The sequence below is a fragment of the Gallus gallus genome, chromosome 1 (genome assembly GCF_016699485.2).
Source record: "Gallus gallus isolate bGalGal1 chromosome 1, bGalGal1.mat.broiler.GRCg7b, whole genome shotgun sequence".
Classification (NCBI taxonomy): Eukaryota; Metazoa; Chordata; class Aves; order Galliformes; family Phasianidae; genus Gallus; species Gallus gallus.
The window spans coordinates 7,342,263-7,367,662 of record NC_052532.1 but is presented as its reverse complement, the minus strand read 5'-3'; the positions used below and the strand labels follow the sequence as shown (position 1 = coordinate 7,367,662).

At 43.2% G+C, this 25,400-nt stretch overlaps 1 protein-coding gene across 3 annotated transcripts; it reads left to right on the top strand.

The window, feature by feature from the left end:
* Window positions 1-1,035: 1,035 nt before the first annotated feature.
* On the top strand, window positions 1,036-24,918 carry SEPHS1 (selenophosphate synthetase 1). 3 transcript variants are annotated; one of them, XM_015296736.4, is made up of 9 exons: window positions 1,036-1,693; window positions 3,941-4,202; window positions 7,100-7,203; window positions 10,862-10,969; window positions 11,814-11,968; window positions 12,776-12,866; window positions 16,198-16,297; window positions 17,912-18,124; window positions 23,552-24,860. In XM_015296736.4, exons 2-9 carry the CDS (start codon window positions 4,010-4,012, stop codon window positions 23,764-23,766), a joined length of 1,179 nt encoding a protein of 392 aa, XP_015152222.1. In that variant the 5' UTR covers window positions 1,036-1,693; window positions 3,941-4,009; the 3' UTR covers window positions 23,767-24,860. The 3 variants fall into 3 exon arrangements, with proteins under 3 accessions (XP_015152222.1, NP_001157556.1, XP_040557093.1); NM_001164084.4 differs by having other exon boundaries at window positions 1,037-1,095; window positions 23,552-24,918; XM_040701159.1 differs by lacking the exon at window positions 1,036-1,693 and adding an exon at window positions 2,767-2,977.
* Window positions 24,919-25,400: the final 482 nt, after the last annotated feature.

Below are 25,400 nucleotides of genomic sequence, written 5' to 3'. Positions count from 1 at the left end.
CACATAGCAGGGGGGCTGAAACTCGATGATCATTGTGGTCCTTTTCAACCCAGGCCATTTTGTGATTCTATGATTCCAGGTGGGAAAACAAATGGAATCAGCTCCAGTATGTATAATGGAGACCGCTGGAACCTTACCAGATGCCTTCTCCTGGGCCATCTCGCCCTCCCAGAGCTGTTGCTTGATCCAACTTCGACTGTTTGTACTGTTATGGAGCACAGCAACCCCAAACATGCAGAGCTGTGCAGCCTCCTTGGTTGGGGCTCTCACTCAGAACAGCTCATTGCACAGATCTGAGTCCAGTTTGCACCACCGGGGTGAAACGCTCAGCCTGCACAGCGCAGTGCTGACTTTGCACCTGCATGGTGTACCGTGGGATATATCATGTATCCTTGTAAAACTGGACCTGACTGCATGCACCCTCCTTGAAAGAACGTGCTACCCTGCGTGCACTCTGCTTGCAAAGATTGGGCTGCATTGCATTCACCCCTCCTTGCAAAAAGTGGGCCAGATCACACACCCTCCCCTTGCAAAAATGACACGGTATTACACGCACCCTTCTTGCAAAAAAAAATTGGGCAGCACTGCATGCATTCACCCTTAGCAGAAATTGGGTCCATTGCATGTATTTCCTTTGCAAAAACTGGGATGCATCGCCGGCATCCACCGGACCAGTCCATGCTGGACCGCACGCACCCCCCTTTGCAACAACCGGGCCGTACCGCCCGCACCGCCACTCGCAAAGCAGACCCCGCACCGCGGCACGTGCCCACCCACGCGGCGCACGGCCGCAGCGCCGAGGCTGCACACGGGGCGGCAGCGCGCATGCGCGGAAAGGCTGCGCGGGAAGGTGGGGGGGGGTGGGAAGCGGGGAGGAGGGGGGCGCGGCGTGCGCGCGGCCGCGGGGAGGCGCGCGCGGAGGGCGTTGCGCGTGGGGGGGGGGGGGGCGGTTTAACCCCCCCCTGCCCGGCGGCGGCGGCGGCGGCATTTCTATTCAGGCGGCGCTGAGGGAGCCCGGCGCGCCCGGTGCATTGTGGGACTGGGCCGGGAGTCCCGTTCGCGGGAGGAGGCGGAGGGCGAGGAGGAGGAGAGCCGGTAAGAGGGAGACCTGGGGAGGGAGGGAAGGAGTGAGGGAGAGGGGGGGGGCGAGGCGGGGAGATTTAAAGGGGAATTCGCCTCCGCCGTCGCGGCGCCGCACGGCCGGGCCCTGAGGTGCGCACCACGGCCGCCGGGCCCCGCGCCCTCCCTCAGCCCCGGGGGACGAGCGGCGCGGAGAGTGTTACGAGCAGCCCCCTCGGAGGGAGCGCCGGCAGCGGACGGGTTAAATTTTTCACCCGCCGACATTTTTATTTCCCTCGCGCTCCCCCCCCCCCCCCCCCCCGCGCTTCGCCTCGCCGCGGCCGTTGGGGCGCGCGCCCCGCGCTTCACTCAGCGCTGTGCGCGCGCCCGAGGGGCTGAGCGGAGGGCAGAGCGGGAGCGGGGCGCAGCGCAGCGGCGGGCGCACTTCGCCTCCTCCTCGCGAGAGCCGCTCTCCCTCCTCCTCCCGCACAAAGAAGGCCCCGCTCACCCCGTCCGGCCGCGGGGTTAAGGTGTCCCCGAGCCATGTCCCGCCGCAGCGCTCGGCCGCGCGGTGCCCCCGCCGCTGGGACCCGCCCGGCCCCGGCCCCTCTCGGAGCCTGGCGCCCGCTCAGCGGTAGGTACGCGGCGCTCCGCGTGCGGCGCTTGGCTTTGCTCGTTCTGCTCTGTAGGGAGGCAAGGGTTAATGAAGGTGGCGATGGGCGTCCCGCAGAGCCGTGTGCTGAGGAGCGGGAGTTGGAGGGCTGCGCGAGGAGCTCGGTCCTGCAGGGAGCCGTGGCATCGCTCAGTGTTCCGTGCTGCTTTCTACGGGTCTTCAATAAAAAGTTACCGTGGATGCTTTCAATAAACTCGGCTTGGCTCTTTTCACTCTTTTGCTTTCAGATGGGTGAGCTTCAGTTGCGTCTCGCAGTCCGCGGGACCGCCAGAAGTTCCTGGTGGGCTGTGAGTGTTTAGGCCGCACCTCAGTGCTGTGCTCAGGTTTGGGCTCCTCACTGTGTGAAAGACATTGAGGCACTGGAGCGTGTCCAGAGAAGGGCAGCGAAGCTGTGAGGGGTCTGGAGCACAGGTCTGAGGGGGGGCGGCTGAGGGAGCTGGGATTGTTCACCTGGAGAAGAGGAGGCTCAGGGGAGACCTTATTGCTCTCTACAGCTGCCTGAAAGGAGATTGTGGTTAGGTGGGGTTGGCCTCTGGACCCAGGTAACAGTGACAGGACAAGAGGGAATGCCCTCAAGTTGTACCAGAGGAAGTTCCGTTTGAATATTAGGAAAAAAAGTCTCAGAAACAGTGGTGAGGCATTGGCACAGGCTGCTCAGGGAAGTGGTGGAGTCACTGTCCCTGGAGGTGTTCTTAGAGAGGGTAGAAGTGACACAGAGGGATGTGGTTAGTGGGCATGGTGGGGGTGGGCAGATGGTTGAGGTAGATGATCTTAGTGGTCTTTCAAACCTTACGTGACTGCTTCCCTGTGTAAGTGGGCAGGGGTTGCTGAGCTCAGAAATGTGGGGGAAAGGGTTCCTGTGGGGTAATGCATACATTGCTGCTGCTTTGTACACTGCTGGGATTCATTGGAATGGAGTGTTGAAAAACAAAAAAAAGCCCCACACAACTCAACCCTACTTGAAAAGCCCTTGTCTCCGCTTTCTGTTGTTTTCCAGCTTGTATATCTTTTATTTTTTTTTATTGCAAGTGCTCAGTGCCTCACGCTGCTGCCTTCCAATTATGAGCTGAACTCATTGCTCTTCCAAGACACGTCTGGGTAACTGAGTTTGGATCCCAGCCGAGCCCGGGCTGTGGGATTTGTTGTAGCGAAGCGCCACGCCTCTCAGAGAAGGAGGGAAAACCCTGCGCAGGGCTCCATACCTAAAACTGACAAAATATATGCAGCAAAGTAGTAGACTTCAAGGTATATATAGCTGATATAATCAGTAATAAGTGGTGGATAGGGTGAACTGGTTGCACAGCCCGCAGGTTTACTTCTTTCTTACTTTTAGTGCTATTGAACTCACTGATACTGCTGTCAGTTTTTTCCTTTTCGGCTTAAGCTCCTAACAGCACGATCATCTCTGTGAGATACTGTCTCTCTTCCTCTTGCTGTTGTGAGTCAGGATCCTTGCTTTCTAGGAAACCACAGTGTGCAGGTCGCTTGTAGAGATTCTTGAAAGCTTTCTCTCCAGGGCAGATGGGTGTTGTATCCCATCCATTCCTGTTTAGAAGTCAGCCTCTCAGTTAGGCCTCGATTAGTTTTGGACTGTGCTGTATGTGAGTCAGAGTGGAAAAACGTTCTAAAATTAGACGTGCATTGTTAAGAATTTTATTAAATGAGTTGCACCAGTGTCTTTTTACATTACCATTCCAATGGCCAGTTCTCTGTGTGTTCTCAGTATCCTCAGAAAACTAAGAAAGGGCTGGAGGGGCCAGGTAGATTTCGGTGTTCTTATGTCTGTAAGCATGCTAAAAGGTAAACTGGCATGTTTGTAGGTAAAGCAACTGATTACATACAGCCTTTGTTCCTCTGCTACCTGTACCAACATAACACCAGGGCTGTTTTCCCCCAAGGAGAACAGGTGTATTATGAAGTTTCAGCTTCTTACATCAGAACTGAAGCTGAGCCATTATTTGAAAAGTCTTACTTGCATGATTAATATATAAAGGGCTGAAAGTACAGTCCTGCACTGTGTTGAGTACAAATAGATGTCTCTGCTGAGTGTGTTGCAGTATGAGGGCCCGTGTTTCCTTCTGGAAATCGTTTCCAGTGCTCTGGGAGCTGTCATTTCTTGCACTTCTCTCTTTTGAACCTGCTCTGTGTGGAGAACCCGTTGTACTGCAGGCCCTAGGACTTTCTAATGTTCCCAATTTTTTCAATTAGACTGATCAGCAGGGAGACCGATACCACTGTTCTGGGGAGGGAAAGGCCAGCACTCTGTGGGAGAGAACCATGTCTGTTCGAGAGACATTTAACCCAGAGAGCTACGAACTGGACAAGAGCTTCCGCTTGACCCGCTTCACGGAGCTGAAAGGCACAGGCTGTAAAGTGCCTCAGGATGTCTTACAGAAGCTGCTCGAATCTCTACAAGAAAACCATTTTCAGGAAGATGAACAGTTCCTGGGGGCAGTTATGCCCAGGCTGGGTAAGTAGTTGCTCCTCTAGTTGCATGTGATCCTGTCTGTTTCGTCTGCATAGTGGCTTGATCTCATCTGCTATTTGTTTAATGTTTGAGCATTGTATGTTGTGTGATGCACATCACCCAGAAATCTGAAGAGTTAATCCAGTTGGCATCGAGGATACGAGAACAGTGTTGTTTAATATCCTGCAGTGCACTCAACTATGGACAAAAAATGGTCAGGAGTAGCCAGAGCGACAGGGCTGTGCTTGGGAATTGGTCTCCTCCTCCTTCTTCCCAGTGGATGCTTTCCAAACTAAAATACTATCAGTTATCATCCAGAATGTTGAAGTAATACGCTGGCCTCTTAAATCTGCGCGATGAATAGACCTGAGCTGGCTTAAAGGTGAAGTTCCCTTCTCCTTTCCCTTCCCCTCATTCCCAGGGCAGAGAACATGAAAGACTGGGAGCGGATTGTTTCACAGCTGTGATTTTTTCCTTTCAGTCCTCTCATTGTACCCCACTCTTAACTTTTGCTCACCTGTAGAAGCTGCCTGGGAAGGGCTCTTTCCAAGATCTGTGTTCTTGCCTGCTTCACTTTCTCTTTGGTATTTGCACAATGATGCAAGCAATAAGGGAAAACAACCTGCACAAGCTACCTACGTGGGGAACAGGGCAAACGTAGGTATTTTGATACCAGCTACTGTACCTAATATTGATGTAGAGAAATGAACATATGTAACGTGTTTAATGACATTTTATATTCTGTTTGCCTATTTACTCAGCCCTGTGTGGTCAATCTCCACTTTGCAATGCAGAATGGATTTTTTCATCCATTTAGGAATATCAGTGTAGTATTTATTCTGAAGTTATTTAATTATCAATTTAGTATCCAACGGCATTATTTGAAATTATTTTAACATGGCTAATTATCTATTAGCAGAGTAACAGGTTGCAAGCCATTATTTCAGTATTGAATTCAAGAAGAGATCAGTAAGGAGCCCGTGCTCTTACTTAGACAATAGCAATCTTTGTATGAAATACATAAGCAGTAATTGTGTGTCAAACTGGGATGGCACTACAATTTAATATTGCCTAATGAGGGACACTTCTTGTTTGTTTATTCCTAAATTGCTATTTATGTGTGTTTTCTCTAAATTAAATGTTATTCACAGCAACATTTCATTTTGGCAAGTTTCTAATTTCAGTAGTAGTTTGGTTTAATTTTGTAGCTTTTTTTCCTTATAAGCTTACAGGCTCTAACCAGTAACGGAATGGATGATAGATTTTTCTTGTTCAGATATATGAAAAGGTAAAAAGCAGATTAATGCCATCAATACACAGGTGTGTTATTATGTAACAGGAAATCTCTTAGTATTGGAAGGTGGAGAAATCAGATCTCTTTAAATATGCACTTTCAGTGAGAGAATCCCTTTAATAAGTTGCCTTTAGATAAGTTAGGTGTTAATTACCTCTCATGCCTTTTGCTTAAAAGGGATAGACAGGTAACTTTACAGCCTTTGTGGTATGCACGGTTCTTTTGAGATGCAGTCAAAAGGGAAATTACCTCTTACAGGCTGGGCATCCCTCATTTTTACAAGTGGTGTTACCCAGAGCAGTCTTACCTGTGCCTGTGAGTATATCCTTGAGTAAGAAACTGCAGGTTTGGTAGGAATTCCCTGAGCTATGACATGAATAGGTGAGCTGAGGCCTCTGTGTGTGAGCCCGTCCTCTTTAACTGCTCGTATGCACTTCTCTGGAGAGGCTGAGCATCATGCATAGCAGCTTGCTAGCTTAAGCAGAGGATGAACAGCCCTAAATGACTGCTTATGACTATCCCTTCTTTTCTGAGGCAAGACCTTGTGCCTCCATAGCTCTCTGCCTCTGTAGCCTCTGCCTTCTGCTCCATGTCATCAGCAGGAGCTCAGGTGACAGCAGCTGACTCTGTTCTTGGGCAGGACTCTGCCAAATGCTTGCCTGTAGCTCTTGGTAGGAGTGTGTTCTGTTTGTACCTGCGGGAAAATTGCTGTGTGACATCTGCTTCCTGAAGAGTGCTTGTTTTGAAGAGCCCTGCCCTGTTGGGTATACAAAGTGGTGCCAGGCAGCTTGCTGTCAGCCTAGGAAGAAGGTATGTACCTGCTGCTGCCTCAAGGCTGGAGATAATCAACAGGAGGTATGGGCAGCTAGCGTGCTTTACTTTGTGACCTGCCGCTTTTGCACACACTCCTGCATCACAGCAAATGCCTGGAGGTTTTAATACTGCGTATTCTGTTTGAAGCATCCGCAGTTAGAGAAGGCTGCATTTGTGGTATTGCTGTTTTCCCAAGTGTTTCCCTGTCTAACAGATGAGCTTGCTGCCTTTCATCCTCCCAGAAATAAGGTGAGGGTACGCTATTGCAGGATCTCCAAGTGGGTGAATCCTCTTTGACCAAGGACCTCAGCTGTGATTTGTGGTGCTTTTTGTTTCATCTGAAGTGAGGAAGTGCTCTTTATGTGAGACTGTGCTGTTTTAAAACCATCACCATGTTTTTGTTGAGTTAGGAGTGACAGGAAGCCCTATCTGCTTTTGTCAACACTGATTTACGGAGTTCCTCTTCACTTTTAACATACATCCATACAAGCACAAACATTCTTACAAGGAGTGCACTTTATTGTACTGCAATAAACTGAAAAGTGTTGTAGTTTCATTCTTGCTTTTAGTTACTTATACCTCTGCTCTGTTCTGATCAGTTCTCATTCTTTGCCTGTTCTTCCTCACTTGTGTAATGTGCTTTCCCAAGGATTTTTCCAAGGATTTGTTGCCTTTGCCCAGGCAGTACTGAGAGCTGTATTTCCCAGCAACGTTCTGTAAGGTCTCTTGTAAGGACCAACGGACAACTGAGGATAAAGTTACTCCCCTCAGTGATAGATTTCTCTCTTTGCAGGAATTGGGATGGACACTTGTGTTATTCCATTAAGACATGGAGGTTTGTCGTTGGTTCAGACAACGGATTATATTTATCCTATTGTGGATGATCCTTATATGATGGTAAGTTGGCTAAATTGAATTGTTAGTTAAATATATTGTTGATTTGGTTTGATCTCACCCATCTGATGGCAATTTTGACCTTTTTTTTCCTAGATATGCTGCAGTAACTGTTTGATAAGTGCATTCAGGGTCTTTCTCAAATGCAAGTGAAAAGGGAAGGGCGATGTTTGATCCTGCAGACCTTTCCATGTCAGCCATGAGTGCTGCAGTACTTCTGCTGTAGATGAAAGCTGAATTTAAATTTCCCTCCACCTCTTCTCTGAGGTTTGGCTTGAAAAAGCCCTAAAGGGAAGCTACAAAGCAGCAGACAGGAAGCTCCACTTAGGAGAACCACACAGTAGTTTGCCTTTTTTGAGGTTCTGAAATAACTGGGCAGCATGTTACAACTGGAAAAGCCTAAATGACAGGAGTTGGTAATAACACCTGGCAACTTCAGAGTGGTTTGTGGACTCTGGTTTTCCCATCGTACTCTCTCCATTTGCAGATGAATGTGTTTAAATTACTTGTCAGAAGTCGTATGCTGTTTGACTTTGGTTCCTTCTGTGTCCGTGTTTCATTTAATTCATTGCAGTTTGTTCCTCTCTGGTGTTGTGGGGTAGTGATCAGCATTGACTTGAACAGAAGATAATGAGAAAACAAATGTATGTTTAAAAAGACCCTAGTAAAGCTGCAAGGAGCTCTCTGACAAGTGTTCACTAAATGAAAGTTAAGAGATGTGTTTCCTGTCATTTGAATTTGATTGTTTGCACTAGACAATGCTTTTACTGCTGTTTATATGATTGCATGTTCTTTTGTTGTTTTGTTGGTTGTTCTTTGAGAGCTGTTCAGTAGGTTTGAACCATGCTGAGAAACTTTTCTCACCTTGTAACAAAAATTCATAAGGGATGGCATAAGAAGGTTGTGGTGAAGGGCATGGGTCGTTTCCTTTGGGGATACAGTGGATTGAGGTGCTGCAGTAGAGAGACATGGGTCTATGTACAGATGAGGTTTAGGCCAGTGTGATAGGGGTGGAATGTAAGTTTGGCCTTAGTCCAGCTTCTGCATGTTAGTCCGTCTGCACTGTGATTCACAGGCACCATCAGCTGTAACTTTGGCATCTCCTAACTCCCAAGTCCTTCATTTCCATTCTTTTCAATGTTAATTTCACTGTGATGGCTTTTTTCTTTTGTAGACGAATATGATTTGAAGGAGAGGCAAATACAACTTTCCATAAAACCCTTAGCAAATTGTATGAGCGGAGGAATGGTGAGACTCAAGAATTCTGATTCGTGTTCAGGCTGCATAAAGCAGTGTGCTCTGGACACATCTGTGCTTTTCAGGACGGGCTGCTGCTGCCCTGCCAGCTGCTACTTTCCCTCTTGCTAGCCTAGATCCCTCCTGACCCCTTTTCCTCAGCTCTGTTCTTGGGAACGCCTGATACGTGTTGTCTGAAGTATTTCTAGAATGTATGCCTGTAAAATTTGTATCCACCGTAGTACTTTTCAGTTTACATGAGACTGGAAAAGTTGAAAGCAATGGAAATCGGGCTTAATGGTATAAAGATTCCAGTAGCAGAACTGGTACTGCCCCCGCTTTGTGGCACCACAGAGAGGCCTTTTGGAATACAGGAGCAGGGAACTGGCTGGTCTAAGGGTGGGCTCCATGCCTCTTTCTTACAGGGAACTTTCTGGTGCTCTTTTAAGAACCTCCACTGAGCACTGAGGACCGGGGGCTGATATTCCATCTTTTGCCCTTATAGTTTTTACAATTTCCAGTGGATTCTTGTGTTTCAATGAAGGTGACATTTGGGACACAGCTAGGCTGACCCATCTGTGAATCCCGTTTTCAGCATTCATAAGCCACATTTAGTTCCCTTTGCTGCTTCAGACTTGTGACTTGCACTCTCCGAGTTCGTTCCCTTAATGGCTTTGCCAACTGGCAAAAGCAGCGTTGTGCTGACCTTGGACTACTAGAATAGAGAGCTGTTGTCAGTGTGGTTTTAGAAACTTATCTGTCATTCCTTAAGAGGGTGTAAACCAGCAGTTGGTTTGATAAATACTGAAAATAGTGAAGGGTGGTTTAATAGTCCCCTTCCAGAAAAAGAAAATGACAGGCTGTGGTATTCGTAAACATCCAGAAGCATAACAGCAAATATCCATCAAACAATGCAGTCTGTTCCTCTTAATGGTGTGGGATATAAATTAAAACGTATTCTGATTTCTAGATATACAAGGGAGTCCCTCGGTGCCATTGGAAGCTCTTGAATTTATGAAAACTAGATTATATTTAATTGTGATTTGGAGGTATTATTTCATGTCATCAGAAAGTAAAGCAACTGCCTGCTAATACTAATTATTGCAAAGAACTCTGGATGTGTGATTAGATTTTAATGTCTTGGAGATGGTAGAAATGTGTTTAAATGTCTTTCTTCTTCTTCTCCCTCTGCCCCATAAATCTGTCTTCAACTAAAGTATATTTCTGTAGTCCAAACGGTGTTGAATAAACACATTGCTTTTATCATGATGGCATTGCCTCTGAACTTTATGAAAAACACAGGTTTTAGATCATAGAACCAGATGTCAATTACACTTTTGCAGCTGTAAACCTAAAGCTTTTTAAACAAAATGCACGGAGTCTTCCAGATTAACAAAACAGAATTTGTGTTTTAAAATCATTTCCAATCCTTAAAGACATATCCTGTATTGGAAAGTTATGTCTTCATCAGGACACTTGATGTCTCATTTTTACTGGGTTTATTCTCAGCAAAACCTGACTTGCTGAGAAACTCAGATCCATTAATTCAGCAAAATTAGAGTAGTTATGCTCATGACACCCAAGTGAACCCTTCTCAGTCCTGTCAGTGTCAGGATTTATTAGAGCAATCTTTGACAGAAGACGGGGTCTCTTGATCAAAGTTTTGGTAGTGATGTGTGCTCACACAGAAGTAAATACAAATGTATTTGCTGTAGCAAAATTCAGCATTATCCTGTTGCTTGAAACAAGGGCAGGGGGGGGACATCTCTCACACCATGCAAGTGATGGGGGACAGACAGGTGTATCACCTCAGCAGCTGTCCATGCTCCTAAGTGGTGCACAGGGAGCACATATGGAAGACCTATGGAAGGTGGAATATGGAAGATCAGGGCCACATATGGGAGACCTGAGCATGTATGCCTTCTGCAAGCAGCTCATTAGTGACATCCTAACAGGAAAAGCACCTGAGTGGCCCTGTGTGCTGCTAGCAAGCTGTGTCCTCTGGAAAGAAGAGTACTGTCCTGAAAACTTGAGAGTAAGCGTGGCCTCAGGGGTGGTGCAGGGGAACAAACAGCTTTCTCATCCAGGTCCCCGTCTCCTGTGTACTCCAATTCAGAAGCAACTAGTTTTCACTTGTCAGATTAGCTTCCTTGCAGCTGTAAATTAATGCACCATAACAACTGGGATGAGTTCTCTCCTTACTTGCCAAAGTAGCTGGTATCTGCATTTCTAGATGGACACTTTGCATGTGATGGATCATGCCATGCCTATTGGGTGGATTTCAGGTGTTGAGGAACCTGTAGAATAAGCAGCTGTCTGAATCAAAACTCATGCAGAAAGGATTTTTTTGTTTGTTTTTTGTGGCAGGTGTGTGTCTGAACTTATGCAGATTTTTTTCTTTCTTTCTTTCTTCTTTCTTTTTCAGGGACGGATAGCATGTGCCAATGTCTTAAGCGACCTTTATGCCATGGGGGTCACAGAATGCGACAACATGTTGATGCTCCTTGGAGTCAGCAATAAAATGACAGACAGGGTAAGATTTGGGGTACCTGCTTCTGAAGTAAGGACCCAAACAACTATACATACTTAGAATGTATGCAGCTTTAGTGTATTTTCTCCTCACATTTTGAGTCTTTAAAGAAGAGGTGGTTCAGTCAGTTCCTCAGTTCATAGTGCAAGTCTTGCCTTATAAACTCTGAGATTATTTGCTAAAACTTCAGTTTTCTGTAGCATCATAATCTGCTTCTGTTTTGTGATCCCTACAGAAATGGAGTCTCTGCTCCTGTTTACTGTGCTTCAAGGCAGGAATTGATTACCAATTGATGTACTAATTTGGATAGATACTTTCGGTTTCCTTGTGCCAGCTGTGTAGCATCTCTTTGAAGCAGAAGAAACTGAATGGGGTTCTTTTCTCTTAATTTTTTTTTTCTTTTTGCTGGAAGTTACCAGCACATATGATTGTTTGCTCTAGCAAAAAAAAGGATTGCTGATTCTTTAAAGAAACTAGGTTGAAATTTTACAGGTTTAGTGGAGGCCAAATGCAGCTTGATTTAACTTTGCCTTATTGCACCATGCTGCTGGCTGTACTTGATTACAATAGCAGAATAGTTGTTCTGAGTTTGCAGAACTCTCTGAATTCTCTACTTTTATATGACCTTTCAGAGAATGTTTCTTCAGCATTTTACAAGGAACTGTAAAACCATGGCTTTATGGGATAACGTGTGGTTTCTGTGGGCTGACTTCTTCCCAAGGCTGGCTTTTCTGTCATTAGCTTTTTGCCATGAGGGAATTTGACTTGAGTGATTAAAGCTGTAGCCCAGTCTTGAAGTGACTAGCGCTGCTGTGTATGGAACTCTGACTTCTGTTTTGATCTCCAGGAAAGAGACAAAGTGATGCCTCTAATTATCCAGGGTTTCAAAGATGCAGCAGAAGAGGCAGGAACATCTGTTACTGGTGGCCAAACAGTGTTAAATCCCTGGATTGTTTTAGGAGGAGTGGCCACAACAGTCTGTCAGCCTAATGAATTTATAATGTAAGTTAAATCACTCAACAATCAAAGGCATTGGTCTGACGGGATACAGTAAAAGTCCTTTCAATACCATGTTGTGATCTGTCTCCTGATGAGTAAAGCAGTACCTGCTCCTGTTTGCATTTGTCTTTAGCACTGAGCAGATGCCACATCTCTTCTGTCTGTTCTTTGCTTATTTAAACAGCATGTGCTTTTACTTTTCCCCCGGTATCATTTGGTCTTGTTCTTCTTTTGACAGGACAGCTAAGCTTCTAACCTTTACATGTTTTGAAGACAGTTGTGGGATATAAATTTCTGTCAGAGTGTAAAATGCATGTATAAATACCTCCCAATTAACTTACTAATTGCTGTAGAGAACTGGAGAATTGCTGTGTTTACATCATTCTGGCTGATTAACAGTAGCTGGTCTTGAATGTCCCACTGTGGCATGCTGCACTGTACGAAGGAATTTGTGATCCTAGTGATGCTTATTTTATGTCCTGAGTAAGCAAAATAGTTTGTTTTTTTTTTTCCTCCACTATTTTATACCATGTCTTCAGTAGATTGAAAGAAAAGGTGTAATTTTGTGTTTGTCTGATTGCAAGTGTTGTTCCATTCCAAGAAAGAAGGATAAGTACTTTTAAGTAAGTTTGAAGCATTTTTGCTCAGTGATACCCCTTGGCAATGAATCCCAAAGGGTAATTCAGCAATTAGTCTTTTCTTATCTGCACAATAAGATACATGGGTCTGTGAAAATCTAATTATCAGCACTTATTCCTAATAACATGTGACTCTCGCTCTGTAATTAATATATGAATTCTTTGCTTTCAGGCCAGACAATGCAGTGCCAGGAGATGTGCTTGTATTAACTAAACCCTTGGGAACACAAGTGGCTGTAGCCGTCCACCAGTGGCTAGATATTGTGAGTACACTGCCAAAAAAAAACATTAGGGAAAAGAGGCAGGAGGTAAAGGTGACCTTCTCCATTCCCTCAAAACCTCAGAATGAAAAAGTGCAGCAAATACTTTTCAGTGTGGAGTATACTGAGTGCTCAGCCAGGAATGATATGGACATTCATTCCTCTTCTTCCTCCTTGTTGTGTCAGCCTTATCTTCTTACATGCAAAGCTCTTTTGGAACCAAGACAGCTTACCATTTTGTTTAGTGAGCCTATCTTAACTGGGTCTAATTCTTAGCTAGTTCTCAGGCATTGCTGTAATAAACAGAGTTGGTGACTAACAGTACAACAGGCTAGCACCCTGGGTAAAACTATGCCCTATTCCACATGCCAAAGTAGTTGGCAAAAGCTGATTGATGTCAGTTAGGCCAAGACTGCTGTCTGGATTCATAGACTTTCTGCTTGTGTATGCAGAAATATCTCTACCTTTCACATGTATTACCCTGTGCATTCACTAGGAATAATACTAGCTGTATTATGTATGCAGACATATTTCCATCTGTTACTTCAGGCAAAAATGTAACTATTGAACTGAAATGTGACTGCAAAATTGGCATCTGCTTATGTTGTCTGGCTCCCAGTGTATGTCTTCAGAATTATAGCTGCTCAGTTTACGTTTTTAAAAGATGCATCTTTTCTGCTTTTGGGACTACTGAGCCAATAGACAGGCAGAGGAGTGAGCTGAAATCGATTTAGTCTGAATTTTAATTCCAAAGTCTGTGTTAGCAAAAGTGGGAGAGAATCAGCTTCAACCTTTTCTGGAATCTGAAGCGTGAGCAACCAGATAAATAATATTTCCCCTAAAATGGACAGGGTATGGCCCAGACTTCTTGGCCTCTGCAGAATCCTACATTTTCCAGTCAGATACAGTGATCAAGGCCTCAGATAATCTTGTTAGGAAAATCAAATGAAGCAAGACACATGTTTTATGGCGTGTTTTCTGGCCATAATCTCACTCCTTTACGTATCTATTATTTTACTGACAAGCAGACTTGCAAATTAACAATATTCTGAATTTCCACATATTTCAAGTACTTGTAATTTCCTTGACTGTCAACCAAAAACACTTTCTGGTCTGAAAAATGGGGACAGAAGGGAATCAATTCTCTTATTACAGTAAACAGCATATATATTTGCTCGTGGTGAGAAATTTCTGAGTATCAGTGCTGCCCTTTCTTTAGCTTTGTCTTGTGAAAGAATAAGGAAAATAAAACTAGATTTACCCATCTCAAACCCACCTCTAAATCAAGCTTCAGTATGGAATTTGACTTGGTATTGAAAAGTATGTGGGAGAGGGTATGTAGTACAGCAAGCTTATGCCTAGGCCAGGAAGGAAAAATAAGGTTTGGAGATACATTGCTGCAAAACAAATTTGGAGGGGAAAGAATGAAAAATAAACACAGAGCAGTAGTGAGTGAGTTCCTGGTGACTAGCTAAAGGATGATTTATGGCAACAATCGTGCAATAGCTGCTTTAATGAAAGCATGATCCAAACGGGCAAACTTTTTTCCTCTGTATTTGGTTACTGGCAGCATTGCTGCAATCAAGCCCCAGATATGTTGCTGGCAGCAGCTGTGGTGGGATGCAAAGGAAAGAAGCTGTAAAGAGGCTGCAGGGAGCAGGGCTCTGTAGGGGAACGCAGTCAGGGATGTGCTGAAGGTGATGAAGCTGTGTGAATTTGGCTACCAAGTTGCTCATGTGCAGTGATTAGTCAGCAGCTGGGAACTGGCAACCCTATGCCTCTTCTTTCAGCTGGAAAGCATGAAAGGCTTCCATGTGTCTTTCCAGAAAGGGTTCGCTAGTCTCTGCAATGATAGACTTCTGAATGGGGAGGGTCTATCTGAGCTTGCCTTCTGAAGTTTTTTGGGTGAACATTCTGGCTTTGTTTCCTGTCTGCTAATCCCATTGTGCCAATATCCGATAGTATGATATCACAATGGGAGTAATTTGTGTCTAATTTGCAGCCTGCCTGTGTTTGTGGCCCTCCCAGCCTGTAGTCTCGTTTTCACCACATTTGTGATTGCCGTTCTTACATGACCTTTTCCCATTCCATGATCAGCCTCAAAAACATACTTTGAAAACTAATATAAAATGGCTGTTCGGGTTTTTCAGTCATAACAGAAGTAAGAATAATCTTAATCCTGTCCTGTGTGTAATAGTAATGCTTCTCCTACTTACTTGGTCAAACCAAGTTCAACCTAATTTCAGAAATCCTGATCTTACTTCTGTACTTCCTTGGTCTTTAAAAAAAAAATGATATGTTTTGGTTGACCAGCCTCTTTCCCTTCTTTCCATTTCTGGACTCCTTCTTACACCACTGGAAGTCAGTTCTCATTTGTTAAGGATAAGATCCTCTTTGACAAGCCTCTTTTGATGCCAGTGCAGCGTCATACAACAGTTCTCAGCAGTTTTTCCACCTTTGGTTAAGTAAGAAATTTTTTATGCGTTTATGCTTTGCAATAGCAGTGTAGGCTTTGTGGCTCTAAAAAAATCTTATTTTAGCTCTCTGTAATTTGATTTTATTTGCAAAAAGAAGAAAATTAAAGTAGTGTGTGGTGTTGATCTGAACAGTTAAATGGTTGCTTTGTTTCCTTCTGGATCTGGAATTACTTCAGCTTTGAACAAAACAATTGCTCTTTATAAGGTACCATTTCCTAAATTATCATGAGAGCCTTTTTGGATGAGAAGTGTTGCTTAGCATGTGATGGAGGCGTGAATCCATGTGAGGTTTGAGAAGGGGTGCAAGGATGTGTTGATATTAAACGGTAAATAAATTCTATGAAACTGTCTTAATCCTAATTCACTAGAGCGATTACATCCTGCCACGGTGTACATCCTTGAGAGCTAGACTTCTGGATATCAGTGGCCTTTCCTGATCAAAGGGTCCAGATGTGAAATGAAGAACTTTATATTTAAAAAACAAGCCAGAGATGAAGAATTTCAACATCCAGCAAAAAAAAGTTATTTTTATTTGGTTGTAGAGCTCAAGCCGGAGAGTTGTGCTAAAGGAGTTTTTTGCATGGGGTAGGTTATTCCACTCCACTCTGCAAGTGAGAGCAATGTTTGAGGTGCTTAGGTGCTTCATAGACCGTGAGATGAACTTCACATGGGTACAAGCAGGGTAAAGCACATACAGGGGGCTTCGGCACCTCTGAGTAAAACACTATTATTCTTAAGCTGAGGTTTAAAAAGGAAAATACAAGTGCATTTTGGATTAGAATTTTCAGTGATAAGGATGTGTTTTAAAATACATAGACAAAAACCTAAGAAAATTGTCTCTCTCTTTCATCCATTAGCCAGAAAAGTGGAACAAAATCAAACTAGTGGTAACACAGGAAGATGTAGAGCTAGCATACCAGGAAGCAATGATGAATATGGCAAGGCTGAATCGAACAGGTAAGAAGAAATGTGTCTGTTGTGGGATTGGGAAGGATTGTGGTGGGTGTTTTTTTTGTTGTTGCTGTTGTTTTTTTTCCAATTCCATACTTAATTTCATTTCGCTGCCATGGGGAAATGTGACACAACTGTGTTATCCCTTCCTTCTGCCACGTTTTTTTGCTGTTCAGTGTTTGTGAAGCACGCAAATTAAAATCAAACGCCCTCTTTTAATTATACAGCAAAATCACAAATGCTGCTGGAGATGATTATGACTCATGTGAGTGTTGTGGGTAACGTTGGAGTGAATTAGAATATTTTTCAAGGGAAATATATTGGATTTGTTCATTTTTATTTTTCGTGCTTAGAGAACTCAGGAGGACCTGACTGGTTTAAAATAAATGGAAATGGAATAAAAAAAAAAAGGAAAAGCTCTTAATTTTTGTATGCTTCAATTTAATGTTTTAGATTATGAACTCTGCCATATTATGTGCTTCCGAAAGTCTAGAATAAGCAGCACCTTTTTTTTTTTTCTTTTAATTTTGGTAGGGGTAATATTTTACCATAGAAATTCTAAGACAAGATAAGTTCAAAGTATCCTTGGATGAGCCAAGAACAAAATTAGATGCTTCCTTCTCAGTTGAACGAACGGGGATAGTTAAATATGTCTTCTATTTATTCAGATTTCATTTGGTATTTATTACATCATCCCACTGGTTTTTCACTCTTTCACAGAATCTTCCAGGAAAAATAAATAACCAGATTTGTCTTAATGGAAGATACTCAGTCCTGCTTATGTACTGGGACACAACAAAGACAGGCAAAACATTCCTGGTTTTGTTTTTCTCCCCTCACCTCTGTCAGGCCCTTTTAACAATGCTTAGATATTCAGAACTGGAGCTATTGTCCTGCATGCAGAGGTGCCTTGCTGGTACCCAGGGCTCTGTAGTTGCAAATGCCCAAGAATGTCACCAGTGCACAGGTGGGGAGGCTGGGGCTTCGGGCTGCCTGTGCCTGTCCATCCACCAGCTCTCCTTCCTTCCCCGGTGACCTGCAGGATTTGTTCTTAAGCTCTTCAGTTAAGTATCCAGAACTTTAAGTTCTGCTGTGATTTATTTATTTTTTTTTCCTTGGTCTGCCAGGGAATGCAGATGTGGGAAAACTGATATAGATGAGTCTTGTCCTTACCCTTAGGGCAAAGGTGAACTCGGAACATCTCATCCTCAGCTTGGGAAAGTTTGAAACTGGAGCAAACCCCTTTATCATGGGCTGCTAATATAAACGAGTAGTGCGTATCTGATAGGGCATGCTCATAAATATAACTGCATTATTCAATTTTCAGCATCATTTAATATCTTAAATACAAATTGAATTTTCTTAAACGCTGCGTGCAGTTTTGGTGAAATTCCAGTTCCTTTCAGAAACAGTTTTGGGGTGGGTTTTTGGTTGTTTGTTTGTTTGTTTGTTTGTATGTTTTTAAACCTATGTAGTTTATTTCAAAGGCAAGCAGAGCTGATTCGAATTAAAGGTATACTTTCAAACTGCATAATGTTGTTGAAACATTGCTTTCCTCGATAGTTTTGTCCTGATTTTTTTGTTTGTTTTTAATTGTTTGTTTTTCTCCCTCTTTTGAAGCTGCTGGACTTATGCACACTTTCAATGCACATGCAGCTACGGACATCACAGGATTTGGAATCCTGGGGCATGCACAAAACCTTGCCAAGCAGCAGCGAAATGAGGTGTCCTTTGTTATTCACAACCTTCCTGTTCTTGCTAAGATGGCTGCTGTCAGTAAGGCTTGTGGCAATATGTTTGGCCTTATGCATGGGACTTGTCCAGAGACTTCAGGTAGGTGACAGTTATACCACCCTTTTCCTTCCTTTTAAATCCATGTTAGAATATGAGAGCATTTCAAATGTATAAATGCTGTACTTTGCATTTGAATTCATTGTTGGTTTGAGTTTTCGTCAAGTTAGAGCATTAGCCTTAGAACTGTTCACAATCAAGTTCTTCAGCCAAATTTCCAAACTACCATCCTGTTCTTATGAAACACTGTTACAGAAACCATTGCTGTGTTTGGCATCTGGAACATTTTACAGTTGAAAGTCTGATGGTTCTGAATTTTTTTGTACCTATTTTTCTCGTAATTATTAACTCCAGAACAGTGAATACTTGAGCATCTCAGCACAGCTGGCATGGTGTTCTGAAAAGGCCAAGTCACATGCAGTAGGTTTCCTCACCAAACGAGTTGTATGCTTGTTTCTCATTATGAATGTGTGAAGTTGAGTGCTGAGTGGGCTAGTCTCAAAGACTGAGGGAAGCCTCCTCTGTCCGTGATCATCAAGAATACAGATGTTTTTCCCTTAAGCTTATGAAACCCGATGTTAGGGACTGTGAGCAGAAGCAAGAAAAGAATTTAGTCTCTGACCCATTCAGTTCTTGAGTTTTCTGTTTAATAAGGCTGACACTTGGCAGTGGCAATGAATACAGACAAAATGACAATCAGGCTATGATCGTCAAGTTTTTTTCAGATGAGCATTTAAAGTCTTCAGGTTACTAAAAACTCCTGATGCTGTGTTTGAATGCTATCTTCTTAGTAAGTGTAGGCCGCTTTGCCTACTGGAATAATCACTGTCTTCTGCTGGAAGTCTCTGTATTTCATTTTCCCTTCAAATCTGCTGTTCCATTTTGTTTTTCTTCTTCAGTGTCATTTGTTCACTTTGGGAAATGAAGAAGATACAGTAACAGTAACAGATGTGTCTTTTCTCTTATCTCCTTTCCCCACCCTCTTCCTGCTCTCCAAAAGTATTATCCAAGTTCTCTGCAGTACACAACAGAGGGGGCCCCTTGAAGCAAAACAGTCTAAAGATCTGGAAAGAAGCATCACAGTGAGAGCCATAAACTTTTCCCCTAGTGAATACATGACTTACCGTGATCTGCTGAATTGTTCCTCAGCCATCTGTGTTTATAACAGATGCTCTGTCCTACAGAGGGTGTGTGGCTCGGATGATGTGTAATAGGATATGGGACGTGAACCCTTTGAAGAGTTCAAATCCAGCTTCAGTCAGCTGAGGCCAGAAATATCTGATGGCTGCTTGGCAAGCTGTAAATACAGCTGGTACCACCAGACAGGTTCTTATTACCTACAAATCCATGTAACCAGTGTGCAAGTAACGCTGCTGCTTGCCCTGGATATTTGTTATCGGTTAAAAGAGGCTAAAAAATAGCTTAGGCACAGAAGTGGAAAGCCAAGATGCTCTTTTGGCTAGGTGGCAGTTGGCGTGGAATGGTTTAGCTGCAAACTGAGTGCCTGAGTCTTAAGATTGGTGACTCGTTTTGCACCCTGGGGACAAGGCTGTCATTTCACTAAAAGAGTGTAAAAACAATGCAGATGTATTTACTGCTGCAAGAGTACTCAGAAGAGGAAAAGAGCCAACTACCAAATCTTTCTTGGGAATGAGAGCATGAGGTGCCTTTGAAACTCTGAATTGGCTTACCTTTCAACAGAGATAGATGGTGATGAATAAAACAGCGAGACACATCTGGTTATTTGTGAGCGTTGGGTACCTTGAAACAAGATGTATATTGATTTCATCATAGCACTGCATTCCTATGTTAAAAATGACTGTAGGGATTTCTTACAGGGCAGTGTCAGCCAAATAAGAGCTGAATGTGATAGCTGTGGCCTGAAGGCTGTGCAGCATATGTTGGCTTTGTGCTTAATACTGGATGGTCTGACACATCTGACACGTCCTAGGGTTGATGTTCATGGAGGCAAGTGTGTGCCCTTTTGTATCTGTATGTCCAGCTGGGAGGATACCTTTTAGGGGGGCTGCTCATACTGAAGTATATAATGTACGTTTTTGCTCTGTTGTCTTAAACTTCCAGAAATGTTGTAGCTTTTTCATTTGTGAACAGATGTTTTCCAGCAGAGTGGGCAGGCAATGAGAAATGTACTGGGAAAAAATTTGAATGGCTTTTAAGACTGTTGTTTTTTTTTTCCCAGTGCACATTTGCTGGGCACCTGTTGACAGAAGTCAGTGTTAGAACGATCTCATGTCATCAGTTCCATCCGCCAGGCACTGCTGCTTATGGCTTGCTTTCTGAAAATTCCAATTTTACATGATTTTGTGCTCTTTTAGGTAACTCTTTGGTAATGGTTAAAGTTGCAGTCGAGTGGTTACTTTAAAGAACCTAATTCTGTTTATCAGACTGGCTGCTTGCAGAAATAAGTTAGAAAAACATTCTGCATGGGATACTCTTGCATGTGTGTATTTTTGCCAGTCCTGTTCTGTTGGAGCTGGTATCAGGTGTCAGACAGCTTTTTTAGTGTAGTAGAGGTATCTCAACAATGCAGTCTTTCCACGCATCTTGTGAACATAAATGGATAGAAAAGAAGGGCTGTGTCACGATGAGAGAGCTGTTAACAGAAGCAAGGAAACTTTGATTTTGATTTATGAACTGTTTATAAATCATCTCTTAATTGCAAGGCTTTGTCTAGTCTGTGCTTTTTTCTGTGGACTGTTCCCTTCTTGCAGTACAATAGTTTAAAAATAGCAATATTCAAAACTTACAAAAAAAAACACAACAAAACACTTACACTTTTAGAAAGGTAATCCAGAACAGATAGCAAGTATCTGCGTCCTTTCCTTCCCCAAAAAGAAACATGCAATGAACTCTCAAACCACTGCAGCCATTTGTTCATTGAGTCTGCAGCCCTTTTGCTTTGTTTTCAGGAATGGTGAATGCAGACCTCTGAAACCTGGTACAACCTGAAGTGCTGCATGCTTCAGTGCAGAGTGGCACTTCTGCTTCATTTTCCACAGCTGTGTTGCAGCAACTTAAACTCCTGGTGGCTGTGATGTTGCACAGGTGAACTTCTTGTAGTCGTGTATGGGACAAAAAGCACTCAAAGCAGCTGGAAGCACCAGTCATGTAGTGGAAGCTCTTAGAACTTACCCAAAGGGTTATAGGGACTGGTCAGCCTGTCAGAGAAGTACTTATAATTGCCACAGACGAGTCCTACTGCTGATAGGCCCACAGCCCTCCTTAGGGGTTATAGATCAAAGGGTGAGGGGTAGCCAGCCCATGGGAGGTATCTGTTGCAGCTGGAAACTGGAATTAGGTGTATTTTTCTGGTCTTGCTAAAGAATGTTAACAGGGCTGTGATACAAGTGATACAAAATTGCAGGAAGGTTGCATGGGAAAAAGGTAACAAAGATTATTCTCATGCTCTTTCTTGGTGCTATCTCCCTGTACTTCCACTCCTCCGTTCTGTCTGTGTAGCACGCTGTGCTTATAAACTCTTATAAACTTACAGATCTCTTCCCTGCTTTGCCTGCAGCAAAAGTTGGCAGAAGTTGCTCTTCAGTTTGATTTAGAGCCTATCATGGGAACGGCACATAATTTCTTTGCAATTGATTTGTCTGTTACCTGTGGAGTAATGCTATAGTGTTTCTGCTTTTTGCTGTTACTGGATGTTAAGTTCAGAAATCTCTGTGAGAGAGGTAGGTGTTTTTCTACATGACACCCTCATTTGCTTCATACAGAACCAAAAGAATAACTTTCACACATCCACGTATCCTTATAAATGTTCTTGTTCAGTAGCTGCTTTTTCCCCATAGCTTGGAAAAGCAAACGTAGAGGTGTCCAAGGTGCTAAGATGCTGTCCAAGAACCACTGAGGCACAAGACTGCAGGAGAGGAGGTGGTGGCACCAAGCCCAGAGTGGCTGGCTCAGCATATGGTACATTGTGCCCAGGACTGGCTCAGAGTGTGCTGGCACAATTTGTGCTGCTGATCTGCTGCCCTTCACCAGGACAAGACTGTCAAATAGCTCACAGACACTCTGGTAATATCACTGTTTTTAAGAGTAAGCAAGCTGTAGCATGTACCCAAATTCCTGCTTGGGTGAATCAAAGCCATTGACTGTATTCTCCAAACATCTTCCAGTGGGGGATACTCAGATGTTCCTTACAAGAGGCTGCTGTCTCTTGGAATACAGCACTTTACAGACATTGGCTGCATCACTTGCGTCTAGCACGTGACACTTGGAGGTTTAACTAGGCACCTGTAGGTGAGTTTGCTGCTCTGTGTTGCAGTTCTTCACAAATTTGCAATGCAACATAAATTACAAGAAAGGTAAGCAATACAGAATATATGTAACTTTTTGTAGTAGAGGATGACACCAAAATGTTTAATGACTTGATCGGAGTCTGCTGCAAATCTGTGCTAGAGCTGACAACAAAACTCATTCTAGTACTTGTAGCAGGACAAGGGGAAATTGTTTTAAGTTGAAGGAGGGAAGATTTAGGTTGGATGTCAGGGGGATGTTCTTTATTATGAGAGTGGTGAGGTGCTGGAACAGGCTGCCCAGAGAGGCTGTGGATGCCCCATCCCTGGAGGTGTTTAAGGCCAGATTGGATGGGGCCCTGGGCAGCCTGGTCTAGTATTAAATGTAGAGGTTGGTGGTCCTGCCTGTGGCAGGGGGGTTGGAACTTCATGATCATTGAGGTTCCTTCCAATCCAGGCCATTCTGTGCTTCTATGATACTTGCAAAATCACCTTGTCAGTGCTTTGGGAATTTTAGATTGCAGAGGCTCTTTAATTTACTAACTGAATAGCAACTTTGCTAACCAACTGTTGTGCTACTTCTGAGAAGCATTTATAAATAGATATTTTTCTGTTGTGTCTGTAAGAAAAGATTTTATGGGAAAGGCTAAAAAAGGTTAGAGGGGAACTCTCTGAAAAGGGGTCAAAGGGACTGACTGTCAGAGGGAGCTCTGGATCAAGCCTGGGTTTGATTTTCTGCCTTTTACACTCTGTTGTAACAGTCTCTATTTTGATGAATGATGTCGTCAAAGGCAATAGGATTACTTGCAGAATCAGCTGCTGCCAGTATGTGGTTATAGGTATCTGAATATGACCTTTATCCAAAACACTTCTGTGTGTACTTCTTGTAGAGGCACTTTGCAGTCCTCCTTTGGAAGTTTACAATGCTGGTGGTGTTTTTGATGTCATTTGTTGGCATCAATGTGGTGTCCTTTTTCCAGCATCTTGTGTGTGTATTTGGATTTACGTACGTGCCAAACACTGAATTCAGGAACAAACTTCTTTCTGTAAAGCAAAAGCTCACCGACTTCTGTCCTTTCTTGGAGTCCTACAGTTTGACAGAACCTATGAAGTCACTGAGTGCTTGTCTGGATAGGAATTTGGCAGATGAAGGTTGAAATTCTTTGCAATCAGACATTAAACACGCTGCTTTTTGTCTTTGCAGGAGGTCTCCTCATCTGTTTACCACGAGAACAGGCAGCACGTTTCTGTGCCGAGATCAAGTCTCCAAAATACGGCGAAGGTCACCAAGCGTGGATTATTGGCATTGTAGAGAAGGGCAACCGCACGGCCAGAATCATAGACAAACCACGAATCATTGAAGTTGCACCACAGGTGGCCACTCAGAACGTGAACCCAACGCCTGGTGCCACCTCTTAATAGAGATGAAATAGCTGTTTGTTTTTAAATAGATCTATTCCTTTATCATCCTACAACTTAAAGAACTGTAAAAAAAGAAAAGAAAATTTGTTGTGTCTGCACATCTGGTGGCCTTAGGTCAGTTTATGAGTGGATACAATTAATGAAATAAAATCCATTGCCTTTTTTTCCTGTTACATTAACTGAAGATGCACCTAATCTTGAGGCAGCTTCTGAGTTGAGAATTATATTGTTATCCAATACTGTTGATTCATTTTGAATCTTTAGACACTTATCTCTTGCCGCATAGGCTCTTTTTAAAGGTGCTTTCACGTAGCACAGACATTACCAGTAGTAGTGTCAAATAGCATTTTGTGTCCTTTCATTATATGTATATTTATCATAAGTCTAATTTGGATGCCTTGAGTGATATTCCAGAAAGGCAATAAATTTGATAAGCGACACAGTGGGTATACCCAGTAGTAAGAGGGTTGCATGACTACATTCAATCTTTGATTTTTATTTTTATTTTGTAAGGTTTAGTCTTACCAAGAGCATCTATGACCCTGGACATTGCTTGGTGTAGTGCACTCTGTTGAAACGAGCAAGTACTGACTTTGCATGGAAATAGCTTCAGAGTCGAAGGAGTCATTTTTAATTTCATTATTTGTAGACCTGACAACATTTACTGTATTATCAATGATTTTCTTTATTGATGGTAAGGAAAAAAATCTTTTTTTTTTTTTGCAATGTGATTGGATGTGCTATAGTGCAACAAAGGTTTTGCAGACCAAAAGGAGGTTACTGTATAATATTCATTTACAATTCACTATATAAATAACTTCACAAATAATTTTTAAATATAATCAAGCTAAAATAAACCTCTGTTCTGTGGATGGTAGTGTTTAATACATTTTATATTTTGTATAGTGATTACAAGCCTTTTTTGTTTCTTTAAAATCAGCAGCTGTTTAGTATAATTCTTAGTATTATTTTGTTCTTTGCTCAAATACATTTTTGTGCACGCTTTTGTGATCTGTGTTTAAAATCTACATTGCCAACATTGCAGCTTGAACTTTAGCTTGTTATTCAAAATAAATATTTAATTTTTTTTATTGCTCTTGTATAAAAGCATGAACTTTTTTGATTCCTGCCTGAATTATAAAGTGGAAAGAGAAGTCCTCCTTATTTTATTTCATGGCAAGTGTAATGATATCGATTGTTGCTATTACTCCTTCAGTTGATTCTGCAAGCTGTGATGTCCCATGGTAATCTAGAATATCTCCTGCATGTCAGCACTGGGGGCAGATAGGTTGTCTTCAAGTCTGTTGTCCACTTCGTTTTGTTTATTTTGGTTGTCAGCACAGAAAACAGTGATTTTGGATTGTTTCCTCTGTATTCTCTGCAAGTCTCCTGACTGTGCCTCCTCAAACCTAAGCAAGAGCTTGTGAGCAGCCCTCTGAATCAAATGAGTGCTGAACCCATCCTTCCTCTGAGGGTTTGTTGAGCTGCCTGGTTGTATCACGTTCACTGCTAACTCTGCTCTGCCAACCCACAGGAGCCAAGGCATACCATGCAACTTCAGCATTATGGAACTGAGTGCATTTCACAGAACCAGCTCTTTTACAAAGTTTCCCGATGGTGGAATTAGCTCC

What these genes read in the sequence shown, in the direction of transcription:
- SEPHS1 (NM_001164084.4), top strand. Translation starts at nt 4,010, where the DNA reads ATGTCTGTTCGAGAGACATTTAACCCAGAGAGCTACGAACTGGACAAG. An exon ending in GCAATAAAATGACAGACAGG is followed by an intron (nt 10,970 to 11,813) that starts GTAAGATTTGGG and finishes TTTGATCTCCAG; the next exon opens with GAAAGAGACAAAGTGATGCC. An exon ending in GGCAAGGCTGAATCGAACAG is followed by an intron (nt 16,298 to 17,911) that starts GTAAGAAGAAAT and finishes CCTCTTTTGAAG; the next exon opens with CTGCTGGACTTATGCACACT.